Here is a 20,198-nt window from a genome sequence, read left to right on the forward strand (position 1 = left end):
AAAGCATTATGTTAGATAGTGTCAGATAGGTTCAGAGATGTATGGAAAGTGTTACCTGCCAGCCAGTTTATAATCTTGTAGAAAAAAGAAAAGTTAGGGCCGGGCACGGTGGCTCAAGCCTGTAATCCCAGCACTTGGGGAGGCCGGGGCAGATGGATCACCTGAGATCAGGAGTTCGAGACCAGTCTGACCAACATGGAGAAACCCTGTCTCTACTAAAAATACAAAATTAGCCGGGTGTGGTTGTGCATACCTGTAATCCCAGCTACTCGGTAAGGCTGAGGCAGGAGAACCGCTTTAACCCGGGGGGCAGAGGTTGCAGTGAGCCGAGATCATGCCATTGCACTACAGCCTGGGCAACAAGAGTGAAACTCCATCCCCCCCCAAAAAAAGAAGAAGAAAAGTTAGAAGCCAGGTGACTGAATTTCAAGGAAGTGTGCAAGTACTATATGGATGGATAGGACTGTATCATTCTCGGTCCAATCAGGAGAGAGAAGCCATACAGTAATTTGAACGAGAAAAAAACACATAATTGACTGACTGTAACAGGGTAATTGAGTAATGAGGGATTAGCCAGTAAAAATAAATAAATAGAGCTCTAAAGAACATTGGAATAGCAAAAGTAAGAAGCAGCTACTACCCCCAAGGCTGAGATAAACCCCCCTCCCCCTGCCTGGGAAAAAGCTCTTCCTTTCCCCAGAGCTGAGATCCAGACCTTATTGGAGAGAGCATGGTTGTAAATCACTGAATGGCAGAGACGTTTCTGCCATTTAACGGTTCTTTGTTGGCCAAAGTTGTTGGACATCTGCCCTTTAGGGTGCCAAAAAGAATTGTTAACTCTGATACAAAACTGCCCAAAAAGAGCATGTGGGGTGGCTCCCTGTTCCAGTAGACTCAGTGCTGCTGGCCACCTTCCCCTATTGGAGTCTGATGCTGGAGGAGCTGCCTGCCCATCAGGAGTCTTGTGACAACTGGAACCAGGAAGCAAAACTCCTTTTCTTCTGTGATGTCTCTCCAGCGCCCTATATCGACAAAGCTTAGCATCATGCCCTGGCAAAGGAAAACTGCTTAAAGGCCTCAGATCCATTTTCAGAATGGACAGAAAGGATGAATTTGGAGTGCAGAGGCACTAGATCAGTAACTGGCAGGAGAATGGTATTAACTGCTGTAGGAGCTCAGAGACGGAGCAGAGGTCACATGACAGTAAAAGAAGTATTGGAGAGAGAGAGCTTATGAGTAGATTTTTTAAATTGAAGATTGCTTACTATTTTCCTTGCAAAATAGTATCTGTGCAAATAGAATATAGGCAAGTTTTGTTGTCTGTTTTCTATAGAAAGAAAGGAAAGGCACTCAGATCCACTGTCTACAAAGAGATCTAGTGTTAGTTGCTTGATAAAAGGTGTCTGGCCAGGCTCTGTCACCCAGGCTGGAGTGCAGTGGTGTGGCACGATCACGGCTCACTGCAAGCTCTGCCTCCCGGGTTCATGCCATTCTCCTGCCTCAGCCTCCAGAGTAGCTGGCACTACAGGCGCCTGCCACCGCGCCCAGCTAATTTTTTGCATTTTTAGTAGAGACGGGGTTTCACCATGTTAGCCAGGATGGTCTCGATCTCCTGACCTCATGATTCGCCCGCCTCAGCCTCCCAAAGTGCTGGGATTACAGGCATAAGCCAGCACGCCTGGCCTTTTTTTTGTTTTGTTTTGTTTTTTGAGACAGGGTCTCACTCTGTCACCCAGGCTGGAGTGCAGTGGCGTGATCTCAGCTCACCTTTGCCTCCCGAGTTCAAGAGATTCTTTTGCCTCAGCCTCCTGAGTAGCTGGGATTACAGGCACCCACCGCCACGCTCATCTGATTTTTTTGCATTTTTAGTAGAGACGGGGTTTTGCCATGTTGGCCAGGCTGGGCTCGAACTCCTGGCCTCAAGCAATCCCCCGCCTCCGCCTCCTGAGTGACAGATTACAGGTGCGAGCCACCGCATCCAGCCTCCCAAATTTTCTAAAGTAGTTTTGCCAGTTTATACTCCTGCCAGCCGTATATTAGAATTCTCTTTGTGCCGTATTCCTGGTAAAACTTGATTTGAATCAGCCTTCTTGTTTTTTGCCAGCGTAGAAGGTGTAAAATGGTATCTGCTAGTGGCCTTAATTTACATTTCATTGATGTCTGAGGTTGGACATATTCTTATGTATGTGTTCATTATTTGTCATCACTGTGAGAATGGATAATACAGGTATTTCTCCATTATATTGGTGGTTAAATAAAGGCACTAAAAGGAAGAGTGATTTGGCTTTCAGTATACAGCTTGGTAAGTGGCAGTAGTTTATTTGCCTAGACTGGCTAACATTGTTTATTTGAAAAACACATTTTGAGTTTCTATGATGTATATAACACTTTGCTAGGTGCTCCTTGAGAATAAAAAGAGCTATAAAATTAGTATCTTCTTTTTTTTTTTTTTTTAAGACGGAGTCTTGCTCTGTTGCCCAGGCTGGAGTGCAGTGGCGTGATCTCAGCTCACTGCAAGCTCCACCTCCCGGGGTCAAGTGATTCTACCTCAGTCTCCTGAGTAGCTGGAATTACAAGCGAGCGCCACCATGCCCACCTAGTTTTTGTGCTTTTAGTAGAGATGAGGGTTCACCATGCTGGCCAGGTTGGTCTCGAACTCCTGATCTCATGATCCGCCTGCCTTGACCTCCCAAAGTGCTGAGATTACAGACATGAGCCAACGCTCCTGGCCTCTTTTTTAAATTTTTATTTTTATATTTTCTCATCCTCTCAAAAATCAGTACCTTCTCACAAAGAGTAGAGTTCAGCAGAGGAAATATGATACATCATAGTAGCTAATAATAGAGGCATAACCTATAAATAATAGAGCTAATAACCTGGTCATAATCTGGTTAATGAGTGTTTGCTAACTGTGTAATACATATAATACAAAAAGTTACCATTATAGATACCATAATCTCTAAAGATGTAAGGACAGAATCAGTGCCAGTTTACATTCAATTCTGTTCCGTATTTGGTCTTCATTTAATTGTAAATGTAAATAAGATGCATATGTCGTCTACAAAGCAAAAAAGTACAAGGATTTTCTTAAGTGATCAGTGGATGGCTATCTTACTACAAGCAGTGTTGTTCATTCTTCATAAGCTGGGGATTTTATATAATTTACAGAGTTCCAAAAGCGAATATACAAAAAATATATATTCAGAGAAATCTAGGTTTTAACTTAGTCCCATCTCTCCCAAAGTAACTATTTTTTAAAATTATGGTTCCTCCGCCAACCCCACCCCCAACCCATGCGGTAACTACAGATGGTGATGGATGTCTTGATTTGATTGTGATAATTATTGCACAGTATATATGTATATCAAATCATCATGTTGAATATATGCAGTTTTGTCGATTATACCTCAGTAAAGCTGGGAAAAAATTGTGGTTCTTCCATTTAAAAAAATAGAAACAAGTACACCCACGTGTGTGTGTATATGTGTGTATTGATATACCTTCTTCCCCCCATCTCTTTTGGTAAATGATAGCATCCTATATATATTTTTTTCTTCCAACTGGTTTTCACTTCATATATCCTGGAGATTACTCCATGGCAGTATATAGAGCGATTTTCTCGTTTGTTTTTATAGCTTCAAAATTCTTTAGTATAGAGTGTTCTGTAGTTAGTTGAGCCATTCCCATATTTGTGGCTGTTTGAGTTAACTTCCAGTCTTTTGCTGCTACTGATAATGCTACAATAACAGCCTAGTGCATATATCTTTTTGCATTTTTGTGAGTATATCCTTTGGATAGATTTTTAGAAATGGGATATATGGGTCAAAAAGTATATATATAGTCGGTACTCCTAAACACTGTGTTATATTGCTTTCCTATGACATGAAAATTGTAGATTATTAAACCCATCCTCACAGAATTTTAGGAGGAAAAAAATCAATGTAATGCCCTGACTATAAGAGAAAAAAAAATAAAAAGCAAGCAATTTATAATGAAATACATGTTTTTGTTTGTTTATTTGTTTGTTTGTTTGAGACGGAGTCTTGCTCTGTCACCCAGGCTGGAGTGTAGTGGCACAATCTTGGCTCACTGCAAGCTCCGCCTCCCGGGTTCACGCCATTCTCCTGCCTCAGCCTCCCCAGCAGCTGGGACTACAGGTGCCCGCCACCATGCCAGGCTAATTTTTTTTTTTGTACTTTTAGTAGAGACGGGGTTTCACCATGTTAGCCAGGATGGTCTCGATCTCCTGACCTTGTGATCCGCCCGCCTCGGCCTCCCAAAGTGCTGGGATTACAGGCGTGAGCCACCACGCCCGGCTGAAACACATGTTGTTATTTGTAAATGCTTGATCACAACTATACTAAAAGCCATTATGCAGTGACCAGAGACTTGTTTCTATACATAGGGGTGACCACAGTGCAGTCTCATCATATGGACTCTGCTATTGGTGACTCAGCCAGCATGAGCACAGTATTGCTAGTGACATGGTTTCCGACATTGTGAATAAACTTCTTGGTAAGGTCTGAGCAAAAGTACAAGCTCCTCTTGGTTTACATAGTGGTTGCATATCTGGAAAATTCAGTGTATGCTGAAACTGGAAAATATTTTCATGTGTGAAATAGAATTGTGTCCTCAGTTCAGATCATTATAAGTTTTAAAATGATAAATCAACACATGGTGGGACACTGAGGAGTTGTAAGCACATTGCAGAACATCAGATACCTGTGGCCCCTGCTCATTAAATGCCAGCAGAACTGCTTTTCATTCCTAATCATGTTTATTTTTTACTGTCTTTGTTTTGATTAATTTTGCCAGCGATATTTTACTAGTTTTGCCCAAGACACTATTTTTAGCTTTATTGATACTCTTTTTTGTATATTGGTCTTCTGTTCAGTAATTGCTGCTTTTATCTTGATTATTTCCTTCCTACATTCTTTGGGTTTATTTTACTGTTTTTTGGACTTCTTAGGTTGGATGCTTAACTCGCTAATTTTTAGTTCTCCTTTATTTTATTTATTTATGTATTTGAAACGAGGTCTCACTCTGTTGCCAAGGCTGGAGTGCAGTGAAAACCCCAACCTCCTGGGCTCAAGTGATCTTCCTGCCTCAACCTCCCAAGTAGCTGAGATTACAGGTGCAAGCCACCAGGGCCAGCTAATTCTTTATTTTTATTTATTTATTTTTTTGAGATGGAGTCTTGCTCTGTCCCTCAGGCTGGAATGCAGGGTGCAATCTTGGCTCACTGCAGCCTCCTCCTCATGGGTTCAAGTGATTCTCCTGCCTCAGCCTCTTGAATAACTGGGATTACAGGCACGCCTCATCATGCCTGGCTAATTTTTGTATTTTTAGTAGAGACAGGGTTTCACCATGTTGCCCAGGATGGTCTTGAACTCCCAGACCTCAAGTGATCCACCGCGCCCAGCCTCCCAAAGTGCTGGGATTACAGGTGTGAGCCACCGTGGCCGGCCTACTTTTATGTTTTTTACAGGGTCTTGCTATGTTACCCAGACTGGAAGTTCTCCTTTTTTGATGTAAACATTCAGAGCTAGCTGGACACTGTAGTGCACACCTATAATCCCAGCAATTTGGGAGGCCGAAGAGGATGGGTCAGTTGAGCCCAGCAGTTCAAGACCAGCCTGGGCAACATAGGCCCTTTCTCCACAGAAAATACAAAAATGAGCTGGGTATGATGGTGCACGCCTGTGGTGCCAGCCACTCGGAGGCTGAGGTGGGAGGATCACCTGAGCCCAGGAGGTTGCTGCAGTGAGCCGTTACTGTACCACTGCACTCCCGCCTGGGTGACAGTCTCAAAAAAATAATAAAAAATAAAAATTCAGAGCTGTAAGGGCTTCATATCCTAGCAAGGTTTTTTGTTGTGCTGGTGGTGAAATATACATAACGTAAAATGTATGATTTAACCATTTTTAGGTGTACAGTTTGGTGGCATTAAGTATATTCAGTGTTGTACAACCGTCACCACCATCCTTTTTCAGAGCATTTTCATCATCCCAAGCAGCAATTCCGCATCCTGGCCGGGCACGGTGGCTCACGCCTGTAATGCCAGTGCTTTGGGAGGCCGAGGCGGGCGGATCACGAGGTCAGGAGATCGAGACTGTCCTGGCTAACATGGTGAAACCCCGTCTCTACTAAAAAAAAAATACAAAAAATTAGCTGGGCGTGGCAGTAGGCGCCTGCAGTTCCAGCTACTCGGGAGACTGAGGCAGGAGAATCGCTTGAACCTGGGAGGCGGAGCTTGCAGTGAGCTGAGATCATGACACTGCACTCCAGCCTGGGTTACAGAGCGAGACTCCGTCTCAAAAAACAAAACAAACAAACAAAAAAAAGAAATTCTGCATCCATTAAGCCGTAACTCCGCATGTTACACTTTCCCCAGTCTCTAATGACCTTTATTCTACTTTCTATGAATTTGACTACTGTGAAGTATCTCACTTGAGTGAAATTAATACAGTATTTGTTAGGCCGGACATGGCAGCTCACACCTGTCATCCCAGCACTTTGAGAGTCCAAAGTAGGAGGATAGCTTGAGCTCAGGAGTTCGAGACCAGCCTGAGCAACATAGTGAGACCTTGTCTCTGCTAAAAAGTTTAAAAGTTAGCTAGGGATGGTGGTATGCACGTGTAGTTCCAGCTACTGAGGAGGCTGAGGTGGGAGGATCACTGGAGCCCAGGCGGTTTAGGCTGCAGTGAGCCTGCCACTGTAATCCAGCCCGAGTGACCGAGTGAGACCCTATCTCCATTAAAAGTATGTACATACAGTATTTGTCCTTTTGTGTTTGGCTTATTTAGCATATTATTTTCAGGCTTCATTCTTATTAATAGTATGTATCAGAATTTCATTCCTGAGCCAGGCATGGTGGCATGTGCCTGTAGTCTCAGTACCGCTACTTGGGAGGATCAGGTGGGAGGATTGCTTGAGTTCAGGAGCTGAAGGGCTACAGTGCTGCCCTCTGGTCATGCCTGTGAGTAGCCACTGTGCTCCAGCCTGGGCAACACAGCAAGACCCCATCTCTTAAAGAATTGTTTGTGTGTATATATGCCACATTTTGTTTATTCAATCCTGCAAGTTTTTTATATAATTTTATTTTATTGTATTGTATTGTATTTTAAAGACAGAGTCCCGCTCTGTCTCCTACGCTGGAGTGCAGTGGCACCATCTCGGCTCACTGTAATCTCCGCCTCCCGGGTTCAAGCAATTCTCCTGCCTCAGCTTCCCGAGTAGCTGGGATTACAGGCGCACCCACCACGCCCGACTAATTTTTGCATTTTTAATAGAATCAGGGCTTCACTATGTTGACCAGGCTGGTCTCAAACTCCTGACCTCAAGTGATCTGCCCACCTTGGCCTCCCAAAGTGCTGGGATTACAGGCGTGAGCCACCATGCCTGGCCTGAGTTTTTTATATATAGTCTTTAAATCTTCATTCAGTTCTAAATATTTTTCAATTTTCATTATGTCTTTTTTTAACTGGGGTTTGTTGGAGGTGTTTTCAAATTTCTAAACATGTATTTCTTCCCTAGTTATCTTTTTGTTATTTTCAACTTAATTGACTTTGAGTGTGTAGTAATTCTGGTCTTTTTTAAAAAAAATTGTCTCAATGTTTCTGTTTACCTCATTCTTAAAAAATAATTTTGTGAGTTTGCAGTTTATGTTGGCAACTTCTTGTCTCAATGCACTGATGATATTCCACTGTCTTCTTGCTTTCATTGTTGATATCAAGAAGTAAGTTGACCATTCAATTACTGCTTCTGTGAAATTTGTCTTTTTTTCTCCTTTGGCCGATTTTAGGAATTCTTTGTCTTTGATGTGATTAATATCACTACGATGTGTCTACTTGTAGATAATTTTGTATCTGCTTTTGATTCATTAGACTTCTACTTACAGATTTGTGTTCTTTATCAGTTCTGGACATTTCTCAGCTATTAATCTGTTCAGTGGACCAGTCCTTCATTCTGCCACCTTCTGGAACTCCAAGTAGTTGTATGTTAGACCATCTAATCTACTCATCTCCTCTTTCTTTTTTTTTTTTTTTTTTTTTTTTTTTTTTTTTTTTTTTTTTTTTTGAGACAGAGTCTTGCTCTGTTGAGGCAGGAGTACAATGGCGCAGTCTCAGCTCACTGTACCTCTGCCTCCCAGGTTCAAGCTATTCTCCTGCCTCACCCTCCTGAGTAGCTGGGATTACAGGTGCTTGCCACCACGCCTGGCTAATTTTGTATTTTTAGTAGAAATGGGGTTTCTCCATGTTGGTCAGGCTGGTCTCGAACTCCCGACCTCAGATGATCTGCCCGTCTCAGCCTCCGGAAGTGCTGGGATTACAGGCGTGAGCTACTGCGCCCAGCCTCCTCTTTCATATTTTCTATCTCATTGTCTGCAATGAGTTGGTTAGTTCATTGTTCATTAGTTCTGTCTAACACTATGTCTATGCTGCTTTTTACTTCAAATCTTGAGTTTTAGCTTTCAGTTATTTTTTCTTATTGAAAGTTCTGTAGGTGTTTTCATATTCTCTCTATTCTGCTTTTATTTTCAAGCTGCTTCTATGTGTTCTTTGACACAGCATTCCATATCTGTGTTTTTCAGAGATTTTTCCTCCTCTTGCCATCACCGTTTTCAAAATGCTTAAGGTTTTCTTGTTCCTTTCTGTCCAGAGGGATTTATTCCTGATTGATCGTTATGTGCATTATAGCCTTTTTCAGGCCTAGCCTTATGTGGGAGGGACTCCGGTTAATTTTTCAACGTTAGGCAGACTGGGTTTTACTACCTGTCCCCTGTGGCAGCCGTCAAAGTGGAAGCATGAGGTCTCCGGGGTTTAGTCAGAATCCCTCGAGAATAACTAGATTAGTAAATTGCTTACTCGTTTGAGTTCCTGGTTTCGCTTTGGTTTGGGCTCTGTGGAATCATCCCTCTTATTTTACTAGCCCATCCATGCATTTAAAAAGACTTGATATGTTATCCAGTCCTTTATTTTAGAGTTTGAAGCGAAGTTTTATTTTCCTTCTTTTTTACCAGCCCCCAGATTGTGTTTTCTGCATCTCTTTTCTCGCTTTCCCTCTTTTCTTTCTGGCGTTGCTACTAGTGGGACTGATGCTATGACCATGGTCACCACATGAGAACACTCTTTTCCTTCTGAGTTGTGAACCTTCTGTTTAGAGAGTGTGTTGTCATCTTCAGGTGATTTGGAAATGTTTCCATTCATGCTTCTGCTCTCAAAGACATCTGAGGCTCTTTTGGTTTTTTGACGGGGTGGGTTGGGAGGGAAGGGCCACTGGTGTTGGGCTCTTGCAGCTTGTTGAGAGATTGTTGAAAGTCTGGGTAATTAATTAGTGCTGCGTTACTGCATTCATAATGTACTGAAAAATTAAGGCTCACTTGTTATTTATATAAAAAGTAAATAAAAATGTAAAGCAAAATTGTGCTTTTTAAATCATTGTGTTTTTCAATAATATATGGTTTACACTTGGAGTACTGTAGTTGATCCCAGCAGATAATAGTAAGTTTAGTAATCTCCACTATTTGGGCTGACCGGTTTCGGATGCCACTCTGCTGTTCGTTTCTGCTGTATATTTAGCCACCCCTAGTCTCCTTCAGTAGACAATTGAGGAATTGTTTGTGTTTTGAGTCGTGTCACAGTTAAACAATGGGCCTCTTAGAAGAGTACAGTGTGTTTTGGGCACACTTTTTGTTTCGCCTACTTGTTTTTCACTGAAAAGTAGCAAAAAGTGAACAGATTTAGAGAGAGGCACTACTTATCATTTGCTCTTTTTTTTATATAAAACATTTGTTACTAATGGTTGAACAAAACATAAGGTAAATCAATATTTTACCATGAATCATTTTTATACCTAATATTGCTTTTGGCTAACATATAAGAGGAACATAAAGAACCTTATCACAGTCTCATTTGGTACTTTTCAGGCATTTGACACTGTCAGAAGCAGCAATTCACACACAAAAAATACTGTTTTATGAAAAAGAACTGAAGGTCATGAATCAGCTGTGAGGGGAAAAGTATAAATCTTTCTAAATATATTTTTGTTAATATGGGGTAGTTTATGTTGTCTAGTGTTGTTTGATTAAGAAAACAAGTTCAGGCCGGGCACAGTGGCTCATGCCTGTAATCCCAGCACTTTGGGAGGCCAAGGTAGGTGGATCACCTGAGGTCAGGAGTTTGAAACCAGCCTGACCAATATAGTGAAACCCCATCTCTACTCAAAAATACAAAAATTAGCCAGATGTGGTGGCGTCCGCCTCCCAGCTACTTGGGAGGCTGAGACAGGAGAATTGCTTGAATCCAGGAGGCAGAGTTTGCAGTGAGCCAAGATCATGCCACTGCACTCCAGCCTGGGCGACAGAGTGAGACTCCGTCTCAAAAAAAAAAATTTCAATTAGCTGGGCGTGGTGGCGCACTCCTGTAATCCCAGCTACTCGGGAGGCTGAGGCAGGAGAATCCACGAGGTGGAGGTTACAGTGAGCCGAGATCACGCCACTGCACTCCAGCCTGGGGGACAGAGCGAGACTCCGTCTCAAAAAAAAAAAAAAAAAAATCTGTGGACACGGTATGGTACCATAAATCAGTAAACATTGCCTAATACATGCACACTACCTGCCTTTGAATTGCTTGAGGTCTTAGGTAGGAAAAGCAGATAAAATAACTAAGGATTTATAGTTGTAATTCATTGCCGAAGAATGGTCCAGTATATTAGCATAAGTAAGAAAAAAGAGCCTGAGATTCAGAGTTGTTAGGAAACTTGAGTTCTAGTCTTAGTTCTGTTAGTAATTAGATGTATGTGCCTTTAGGCTAACCACTTACTTTTTGGTAAGTTGGTTTTTTTCACATATAAAACAAGGCAGATGGACTAGATGACTTAATCCTTGACAATCTTAATACCGTCTGAATTTCTTTTCCTGTGTAACTCGAGTTTAGAGGATGTAAGGGATCTTTTTGGGCAAGGACTGACCTCAGGAAGGAAATCATTTTCACTAAGCCTTGAAAGATTTGGGTGGGTAGATAAAGGGAAAAAGAAAAGCTAAGAATGCAGAAATAGATACGTGAAAATTATTTAGGCCGGGAAAGCCTTTGGTGTATTTGAGGAACGTGAGGCATAGGATCGACGTGGTGCAGTCACGGGAGATGAGATTGACTCAGCAGTTCGGAGTTCAGTGGCCCTGATGCCAGAGTTTAGTCCTCGGTCTGTAGGTTATGGGCAGCTAGTCAGGATGATGTGTAGCCAGGGAGAGTCATAGCACTTGTTACTTTTAGTCAACTTCCGCATGATAATTAAGGTACATTTAACCAATTCTGACTTCTTTCTCCCAACAAAAAACTGAACACAGAGAAACCCTCTAGGGAGCTAGTTATTAGGTGGTGCAAAAGTAATTGCGGTTTTTGTCATTACTATTAATAGAAACTACTTTTGCACCAACCTAATAGAATTTCTTCCACTCAACAACAACTGAAAACATAGAGACTGAGAGAGATCCAGAGACGAAGTGGTAAATCCTCAGCTGGCAGAGGCATCAGTATTGTATCAAAGGTTGTGTTTATATTTACTAAGATCTAGCCACTCGTGGTATATTAGAATTGTTGCGGCATATTTGTCATCTTGAATAATTTCATTAGGGACATCTCTGACTCAAGTTTACTATTAAATTAGGGTTTTGTTCAGGCAAGTATTGCTTAAAGGGTAAGTCATGTTAATTGGGATTTCCTTGAGACAGCTCATTCAAAATGATAGTGTGTAGTCACTAAAAAGTTCCAAAAAACGCAATGCTCTGGCTCCTCTTTAGTTCTATTAGACTGAATATGTGCAGAAAATAAAAAAGTTACTGCACAGTATACTAACATTGAGTAGTAGAAAAAAAAATTATTTATTTTCTTTTGAGACGGAGTCTCGCTCTGTGGCCCAGGCTGGAGTGCCGTGGTACGATCTCGGCTCACTGTAACCTCTGCCTCCCGGGTTCAAGCAACTCTCCTGCCTTAGCCTCCCGAGTAGCAGGGACTACAGGCGCCCACCACTACGCCTGGCTAATTTTTGTATTTTTAGTAGAGACGGGGTTTCATCATGTTGGCCAGGATGGTCTCGATCTCTTGACCTTGTGATCTGCCCGCCTCAGCCTCCCAAAGTGCTCAGATTACAGGCGTGAGCCACTGAAGGATAATCAGAGTGTAAGGAAAGACTGTGTTCTGAAAGTTGCTGTGTAATGTCATTTGCTTAGAATTTAGCATTGCTTCTCATGAATGAAAGTGTCTCTCTGGCTCAGCCGTGAAAAAGCCTTCTGACCTTTCTGATACTGTAATGAAAAGCAGTATGGTAAATACCATTGCACGCATTTGGGTTTTCAACATGTTAAGGATTGAAGAGGTTTTTGTACCCTAGCTTGGAAATCTAGCTGTTGCTTATTTGTTCTGTTAAAATGTGTTCTATCGAGTATAAGATGAAATCAGTATGAGTCTTCTGCCACCTCCATAAAACATCAAAGCATTTGGGGTATGTATGTGAAGTATAAAGATGGAGTACACTTTAAAGCAGCAGTTCTCAAAGTGTGGTCTGCAATACCGTGGGGGAGTCTGATGTCAAAACTTTTTTTTTTTTTTTTTTTTTTGAGACGGAGTCTCGCTTTTTCACGCAGGCTGGAGTGCAGTGGCTCAATCTCGGCTCACTGCAAGCTCCGCCTCCCGGGTTGACGCCATTCTCCTGCCTCAGCCTCTCCGAGTAGCTGGGACTACAGGCGCCCGCTACCACGCCCAGCTAATTTTTTGTATTTTTTTTTTTTTTAGTAGAGACGGGGTTTCACCGTGGTCTCGATCTCCTGACCTTGTGATCCGCCCGCCTCGGCCTCCCAAAGTGCTGGGATTACAAGCATGAGCCACCGCGCCCGGCCCAGAATATTCTTAACACATTATTTGCCTTCACACTGTGTTGACATATGGATTGATGGGGCAAAAGCAGAAGTGGGTCAAATTGCTCGTACTTTAACCCATACCAAGGCCATGGCCAAGTGCTTGCAGTAAAGTGCCAGTTTCACGTAATAATATACTTAATGGAACAATAAAGTTATTGATCAAGTATTCTATATAGCAAAATGGGAAGTACTCATAAGGTACTTCTGCATACCAAAGTATGAATCGTTGTGTTGGAGATAACCACTTTTGCAAGACAGCTAAACCAGCCCTCTGTTTCATGGAACACCTTTTTTTATTTGGAAGAACAGCTGACCCACAAATTCTGGTTGTTCAGACTTACGTATTTTGCAGACATTCCCTCAAAAACAGTGACAGAATTTGTTGCTACTGATATAATTTAGACTTTCAAGCAAATATTAGCGAGTTTTAGAAAACTTGTATCCGCTATGTTGATTTTAGCAGTTTCTCAGCACTTGAAAGACTTTTCTGATGAGATAGGTGGTGATATTAATGAATGTGATTTTATTTTTACTGCATAATGAAATGTGTCAACATTGGGAGTATCTTCAAAACCCAGGGAACCAGTATTTTCCAAAAAGCAATTCATGACATCGTAAAACTTCTGCATAGGTAACAGATTCATTCAAAATTCAAGAGAATCAATTGGTTTAATGTAATAGGGTACAAAAAGATTCATTGCTGTGATTTCAGATTCCACAGCTAACCTTTTAGGAAGGTCAGGTTTAGTGTAATACCAAAGAAGAAAATCCACAATTATGTGAAAGCTGTTAAAATGCTCCTCCATTTTCAGGTGGGTATCTGCGTAAGACAAGATTTTTTTCATAAACTTCTGCTAAAACAACACAGCACAACAGATTGAATGCAGAAGCAGATCTGATCATCTGGTTGTCTTCTACCACACCAGACATGAAAAAGACTTCCAGAAATGTCAAAGAATATCAGTCTTCTCACTCAACTTGTTTTGTTTTGGAAAACAGTCATTTTTCATAAAAATGTATAACATATAATGGGTTTGTTGTTATTTTTAAATGAATTATTTAAACAACTTTTTTCGTTGTTGTTGTTGTTTTGTTTTGTATTTTTGAGGCAGATTCTTACTCTGTCACCCAGGCTGGAGTGCAGTGGCGTGATCTCGGCTCACTGCAACTTCCGCCTCCCAGGTTCAAGCGATTCTCCTGCCCCAGCTGCCCGAGTAGCTGGGATTACAGACACACGCCATCACGCCCAGCTAATTTTTTTATTTTTAGTAGAGACGGGGGTTTCACCATGTTGGCCAGCCTGGTCTCGAACTCCTGACCCCAAGTAATTCCCCGACCTCAGCCTCCTAAAGTGCTGGGATTACAGGCGCGAGCCAACATGCCCAGCCAATAACTTGTTTTAATTTCTCATACAGTAAATATATATAAACATAACCCTCATCAACAAAAACTCTTTGGACTCTTCGTTAATGTTGACAAATGTAAAGGGTCTTGTGGCCAAAATGTTTTGAGAACAGCTACTTTGAAGGAGCTAAGTAGCTTTAATATGCCTGTGTTGAGAGCAGATACCAATAAAGGGAGTGCCTGAGCTAACTTAAACCAAGTGCGCGTTGGTCTTTCCCCGTAGGTTATGAACTCTCAGAGAGGACTCAGGTCGCCGTTTATTTTCTCTCATGTCTAGCACAGAGTTTTATAAATAGTAATGATGGTAACAACTGCAGCAGCGTTTAATCGTTGTTAGTTCATTTAATCTTTATTCTGTGAGTAGATATTGAGATATAATTTGCATAGCCAAAAATTTACCATTTTAAAGTGTACAATTGAGTGGTTTTAGTATATTCACAAGGCTGTGCAACCATCTCCACTGTCTTAATACCAGAACATTTGCATCCCCCAGAGAAACTTCATACCCATTAGCAGCCACATCTCATTTCCCTCGCTCCTTAGCAACCACTCACTAATCAGCCGTGTTTATGAACTAAACTCCTGTCTATCTCTGTGGATGCCCCTGTTCTGGACATTTCATATGAAATGGAATCCTACAATATGTGGCCTTTGATGGCTTTTTCCACTTAGTGTTCAAGGGTCATCCATGTTGCAGCATGTTGTCAGTACTTCTTTTTGCGGCCAAACAGTATTCCATCTTATGGGTACACCACATTTTGTGTATCCGTTCATCAGTTGATGGATATTTGGGTCGTGTCTATCTTCTGGCTGTTATGAATGCTTCTATGAACAAGTTTTTGCGTGAACATATGTTTTTCAGTTCTCCTGGCTCTATACCTGGGAGTGGAATTGCTGGGTCACATAGTAGCTCTATATTTGATTTTCGAGGACTTACTCCCTGTTTAATAGAGTTTTTATTAGGGGATAATTTTAGATTTACAGACAAATTGCACAGATAGTAGATTTCCGGTACACCTATCATCCAGCTTCCTCTAATATTAACATCTTACATAACCGTGATATGTATGTGAAAACAAAGCAGCCAACATTGGTACCTTACTGTTAACCAAATTCTAGGATTTATTTGGATTCTACTAGTTGTTTCACCAGTGCCCCTTTTCTGTTTCAGAATCCAATCCAGGGGGTCACGTTGCATTTATGGTTGTGTCTCCTCTGATCGGTTACAGTTTCTCAGTCTTGTTTTTCGTGTCCTTGACAGTTTGGAGGAATGTAGTGGTCAGGAGTTTTGTAGCATATCCCTCAGTTGGGGTTTGTCTGGTGTTTTTCTCGTGATTAGGCTGGGGCTGTGGGTTTGGGGGAAGAATACCACAGAGGTGAAGTCTGCGTCACATCACATTAGATTAGGGGATAAGTAATACTGTCATGACTTGTCGCTGGTGATGTTAACTGTGGTCACTTGGTTAATAAGGCATGTTTGCCAGGTTTTTTCACTGCGAAGTTATTTTTCCCTTGACGTACACTCTTCTTTGGAAGTGAGTCACTAAGTCCTGCCTTCACTCAAGAGGAGACACGGATTAAGCTGAAACTCCTGGAGGGAGATGTGTTTACCTATTTTATTTGCAATTCTTTTATAAGAAAGATTTGTTCCTTTTCTCCCATTTGTTTACTTATTCATTCATTTATGTCAGTATGGAATAACATATTTATTTGATACTTTGGGTCATAATCTAATAGTATACTAATTTGCTCAAATATCCCAGCATTGGCCTATGGAAAATCTTTCCTGTGTCCCTTTGGCATTTCCTCATCCTTTTAAAGTGCTCCCTTGCCTTCTGACACTATAGCATGCTCTGGGCTCATCTTCCATTTTCCCTTTCCCATGCCTAGAGTCAGCCATTCCTTCAAGGAGTCATGAGACATGGTGAAGTGTAAGTCAGTGGTGGAAACAGGATTCCATCCAAAGCAGTCTGATTCTGGAACATATGCTGTTAACCAAAAAACTGGATAACATGCAGCTGATTTATTATTATTATTGAAGGTGCATTGGCAGTTTCTACTCACGTTCCATCTATGTGGGAGCCTTGAGGAAAGGATTTATAGTCACTTTACACTAATTATTGTGCCCTGTTTTTTGTTTTGTTTTGTTTTGTTTTTGAGATGGTGTCTCACTCTGTTACCCGGGCTGGAGTGCAATGGCATGATCTCGGCTCTGCAACCTCTGCTTCCTGGGCTCAAGTGATTCCTCTGCCTCAGCCTCCTGAGTAGCTGGGACTACAGGCGTGCACCACCACACCTGACTAATTTTTGTATTTTTCGTAGAGACGGTTTTACTGTGTTGCCCAAGTTGGTCTCAAACTCATGACCTCAAGCGATCCGCCCACCTTTGCCTCCCAAAGTGTGGCGTGAGCCACCGTGCTCAGCTGCAATGTTGTGACTGAGCTTTGTCTTCTACCTGTAGCAAGATAGGTCCCCTCTTACAATGCACACTGGTAGTAGCCCATACTCAGGAATAGCCAGTTACATCCTGCTTGCATCCCAACCCAAAACAAAACAAATCCCACATGATGTCATGAGCTGGTTCGGAAGAATCATTTTAGGGCATGTCATCAGCACCACCTTAGCCCCTGCCCTCATTTCTTCCTTAGACCAGACAGTCTTTTGCACACAGAGATAGAGATCTTTTTCACTCCCTTTTCCCAGCCCTTCTCTAGCTAGTTACCCCCTCTATTAGTCTGTTTTCGTGCTGCTGATAAAGACATACCTGAGACTGGGCCATTTACAGAAGAAAGAGGTTTAATTGGACTTACATTTCCATGTGGCTGGGGAAGCCTCACAATCATGGCGGAAGGCGAGGAGGAGCAAGTCACATCTTACATGGATGGCGGCAGGCAAAGAGAGAGCTTGTGCAGGGAAACTCTTCTTTTTAAAACCATCAGATCTCGTGAGACGTACTCACTATCAGCAGAACAGCACAGGAAAGACATGCCCTCATAAGTCATTTACCTCCCACCAGGTCCCTCCCATAACGTGGGAATTCAAGATGAGATTTGGGTGGGGATGCAGCCAAACCATATCACTCCTAGAAATGTTTTTGCTCCTTTACCTTTTTTTATTCTTCCTCTTTTGTAGAATGAAAAAATAATCATTTTGAGAGAGAAAATATACCATAGTGCTAGTGACACACTCCCATCAAGGAAAATAAAAGCTGTAAGATTTGGAATAAGCTTCTCAAATTTTTTTATTTTTTTATTTTTTGAGACAGAGTCTTGCTCTGTCGCCAGGCTGGAGTGCAGTGGCGCAATCTCGGCTCACTGCAAGCTCTGCCTCCTGGGTTCACGCCATTCTCCTGCCTCAGCCTCCCGGGTAGCTGGGACTACAGGCGCCTGCCACCACCCCCGGCTAATTTTTTGTATGTTTAGTAGAGATGGGGTTTCACCATGTTAGCCAGGATGGTCTCGATCTCCTGACCTCGTGATCCGCCTGCCTTGGCCTCCCAAAGTGCTGGGATTACAGGCGTGAGCCACCGTGCCTGGCTAATCTTCTCAAATTATGCCCACTTTTCTTCAGGTATAAGCATTCAAATGAAATAAAAAATTTGTTTTTAAGTTCTGAACAGTTAGCATTCTTTTCATTGTATATATGCAAGGTTTTGTTTGCTTAAATGCATTAAATAATCTTAGAATCAAATTAAGATCCAGTTACCAATCAAAACCATGTTTAGTGGGAAAATATGTTGTTTTCTAACATAGTTTTGTATCAGAACTCATATGTATAAGTTAGGGATCCTCTCCCTTTTACTGCTGATTTCAAGTATGTGTCATCTACTTTTTTAAGGACATACTTAGGAGTATGGGTAAGCAGGGTTGAAGTTTTCACTGAATTAGACATGTAGCTAAGACAGATTACCCAGCTGCCTGGACAGGGCATATACAGGTGTCACAGAACCTGAGGGATGTGGCCACACTCAGCCTTTCAGCCATGCTCTGTATTTAATTTTGTCAGTATATCCAGATTGGTCAAGCTCCTTTGTGATTGTCTGCAAAACTCAAAAGACTAATCTGTGTAAATTATGTTGTCAAATTTTCAGAGACCAAGCACTGTATCAGCAGTACATTGTTTTAAGAATCCTTGGCCAGGCGTGGGGGCTCACGCCTACAATCTCAGCAATTTGGGAGGATAAGGCGGGTGGATAACTTGAGATTAGAAATTCGAGACCAGCCTGGGCAACGTAGCGAAACCTCATCTCTACTAAAAATACAAAGATTAGTCTGGATGCCGTGGCTCACGCCTGTAATCCCAGCACTGTGAGAGGCCAAGGTGGGCAGATCACCTGAGGTCAGGAGTTCGAGACCAGCCTGGCCAACATGGTGAAACCCTGTCTCTACTAAAAATACAAAAAAATTAGCCGAAAGTGGTGGCATGCGGCTGTAATCCCACCTACTCAGGAGGCTGAGGCAGGAGGATTGCTTGAACCTGGGAGGTAGAGGTTGCAGTGAGCTGGGATCACGCCACTGCACTCCAGCCTGGGTGACAGAGCGAGACTCCATCTTGAAAATAAATAAGAATTTTTTAGGAAAGTTACTGTGAAGGCTAAGTTGTAACTGCAAGGTTGGAGTGAAATCAGATTGGAGGGGTGCTGTTTGATACCCTTAATAGCCAAGCATCTGTCTCTGCTCTAGAGGTGCACCTCCCCAAGATATCCTATAATTTGCTGGTCAGAACATATTTTTCCTCTTTGGAATTAAAAAAAAAAAAAAAGATTTCATGTTGTCTGTCTTTCTATTGAGAAGGTCTCTTAGAATCCATTGATTAGATCAGTAGCTTTTGGTAATACCATGATGTTTCCATTTGACTTTTCAAACATTTTTCAGCTGACCATTACCAGCTTTGTTAGGGGTAAACTCAAGAGAGTTACATCTTTTACACACTGATTTTTCCAGATTTTGCAAATGTCACTCTAAATGGATAATATTTTCTAATTGGGAGTTGTGGCAGGGGTAGTTATTACTGTTTTTTGCTTGTTTGTGCCATCTTTTTACTTTGTTACTAATTGTATTTTTTCCAATTTCAGGCCATTTCATAATTCTGAATCATGTCTGATAACGGAGAACTGGAAGACAAGCCTCCAGCACCTCCTGTGCGAATGAGCAGCACCATCTTTAGCACTGGAGGCAAAGACCCTTTGTCAGCCAATCACAGTTTGAAACCTTTGCCCTCTGTTCCAGAAGAGAAAAAGCCCAGGCATAAAATCATCTCCATATTCTCAGGCACAGAGAAAGGTAAATAGCACTCGTGGGTTTCAGAGTCTCAGCGTTGGTTTACTATTGTACGTTACCCACGTTGATAACTTTTATGGTGAGAACATTAAAACAGATCATGAAAACAATCGATGCTAATATACAGGCATTATTTAAAAAGCTAGTTTATTTTAAATTGTGATTTTTAAAAGAGAATAAAATGTAAATTGGTTTCTTAACCCTACTTGTTACGGCCAATGAATTTCTGTGTTCATCTCCTTTGTTTTCTGAGACCTTGGCCATATTTTAATGAGATTTGTGACATTTGAGGGAGACCTGCTATTATAAGAATGGTGACATAGGGCCCACAGTCTGCTGTCTGAAATCCCTGGAGCCAACTGTGTTTTGGAATTAAGAGTTTTTGTGATTCTTGAGTAGTAAATACTGTCTTTTACCAGGTGTTCTATAATGCCCTCAGGAGTGTCGGAGGCAGCCTCAGTACTCACAGACTGATGTGTCCTCAGCAAAGTATATGTCTAGTTCAGGGTTTCTCAACCTTGACACTATTGACATCTTGGAGCCAAATAATTTGTTGTTGCAGGGACCTATCCCCTGGGGGCAAAATTGCTCCAATTAAG

The 20,198-nt window shown here is 41.9% G+C and overlaps 1 protein-coding gene across 2 annotated transcripts in view; it reads left to right on the top strand.

Annotated features, from left to right (window-relative positions):
• Window positions 1-19,376: 19,376 nt before the first annotated feature.
• The window catches only part of PAK2 (p21 (RAC1) activated kinase 2), a 53,574-nt gene continuing 52,752 nt past the window's right edge, over window positions 19,377-20,198 (top strand). For both annotated transcript variants that reach the window (XR_009209341.1, XM_032171957.2), the window contains exon 1: window positions 19,377-19,602. Coding sequence is in view for 1 of the 2 variants with exons in the window: in XM_032171957.2 (XP_032027848.1) it covers window positions 19,416-19,602 (187 nt within the window). In the remaining variant the exon portion in view is untranslated. The remainder of the gene's footprint in view (window positions 19,603-20,198) is intronic.

Source organism: Hylobates moloch, unplaced genomic scaffold (assembly GCF_009828535.3).
Source record: "Hylobates moloch isolate HMO894 unplaced genomic scaffold, HMol_V3 SCAFFOLD_13, whole genome shotgun sequence".
In the NCBI taxonomy this organism is placed as follows: domain Eukaryota; kingdom Metazoa; phylum Chordata; class Mammalia; order Primates; family Hylobatidae; genus Hylobates; species Hylobates moloch.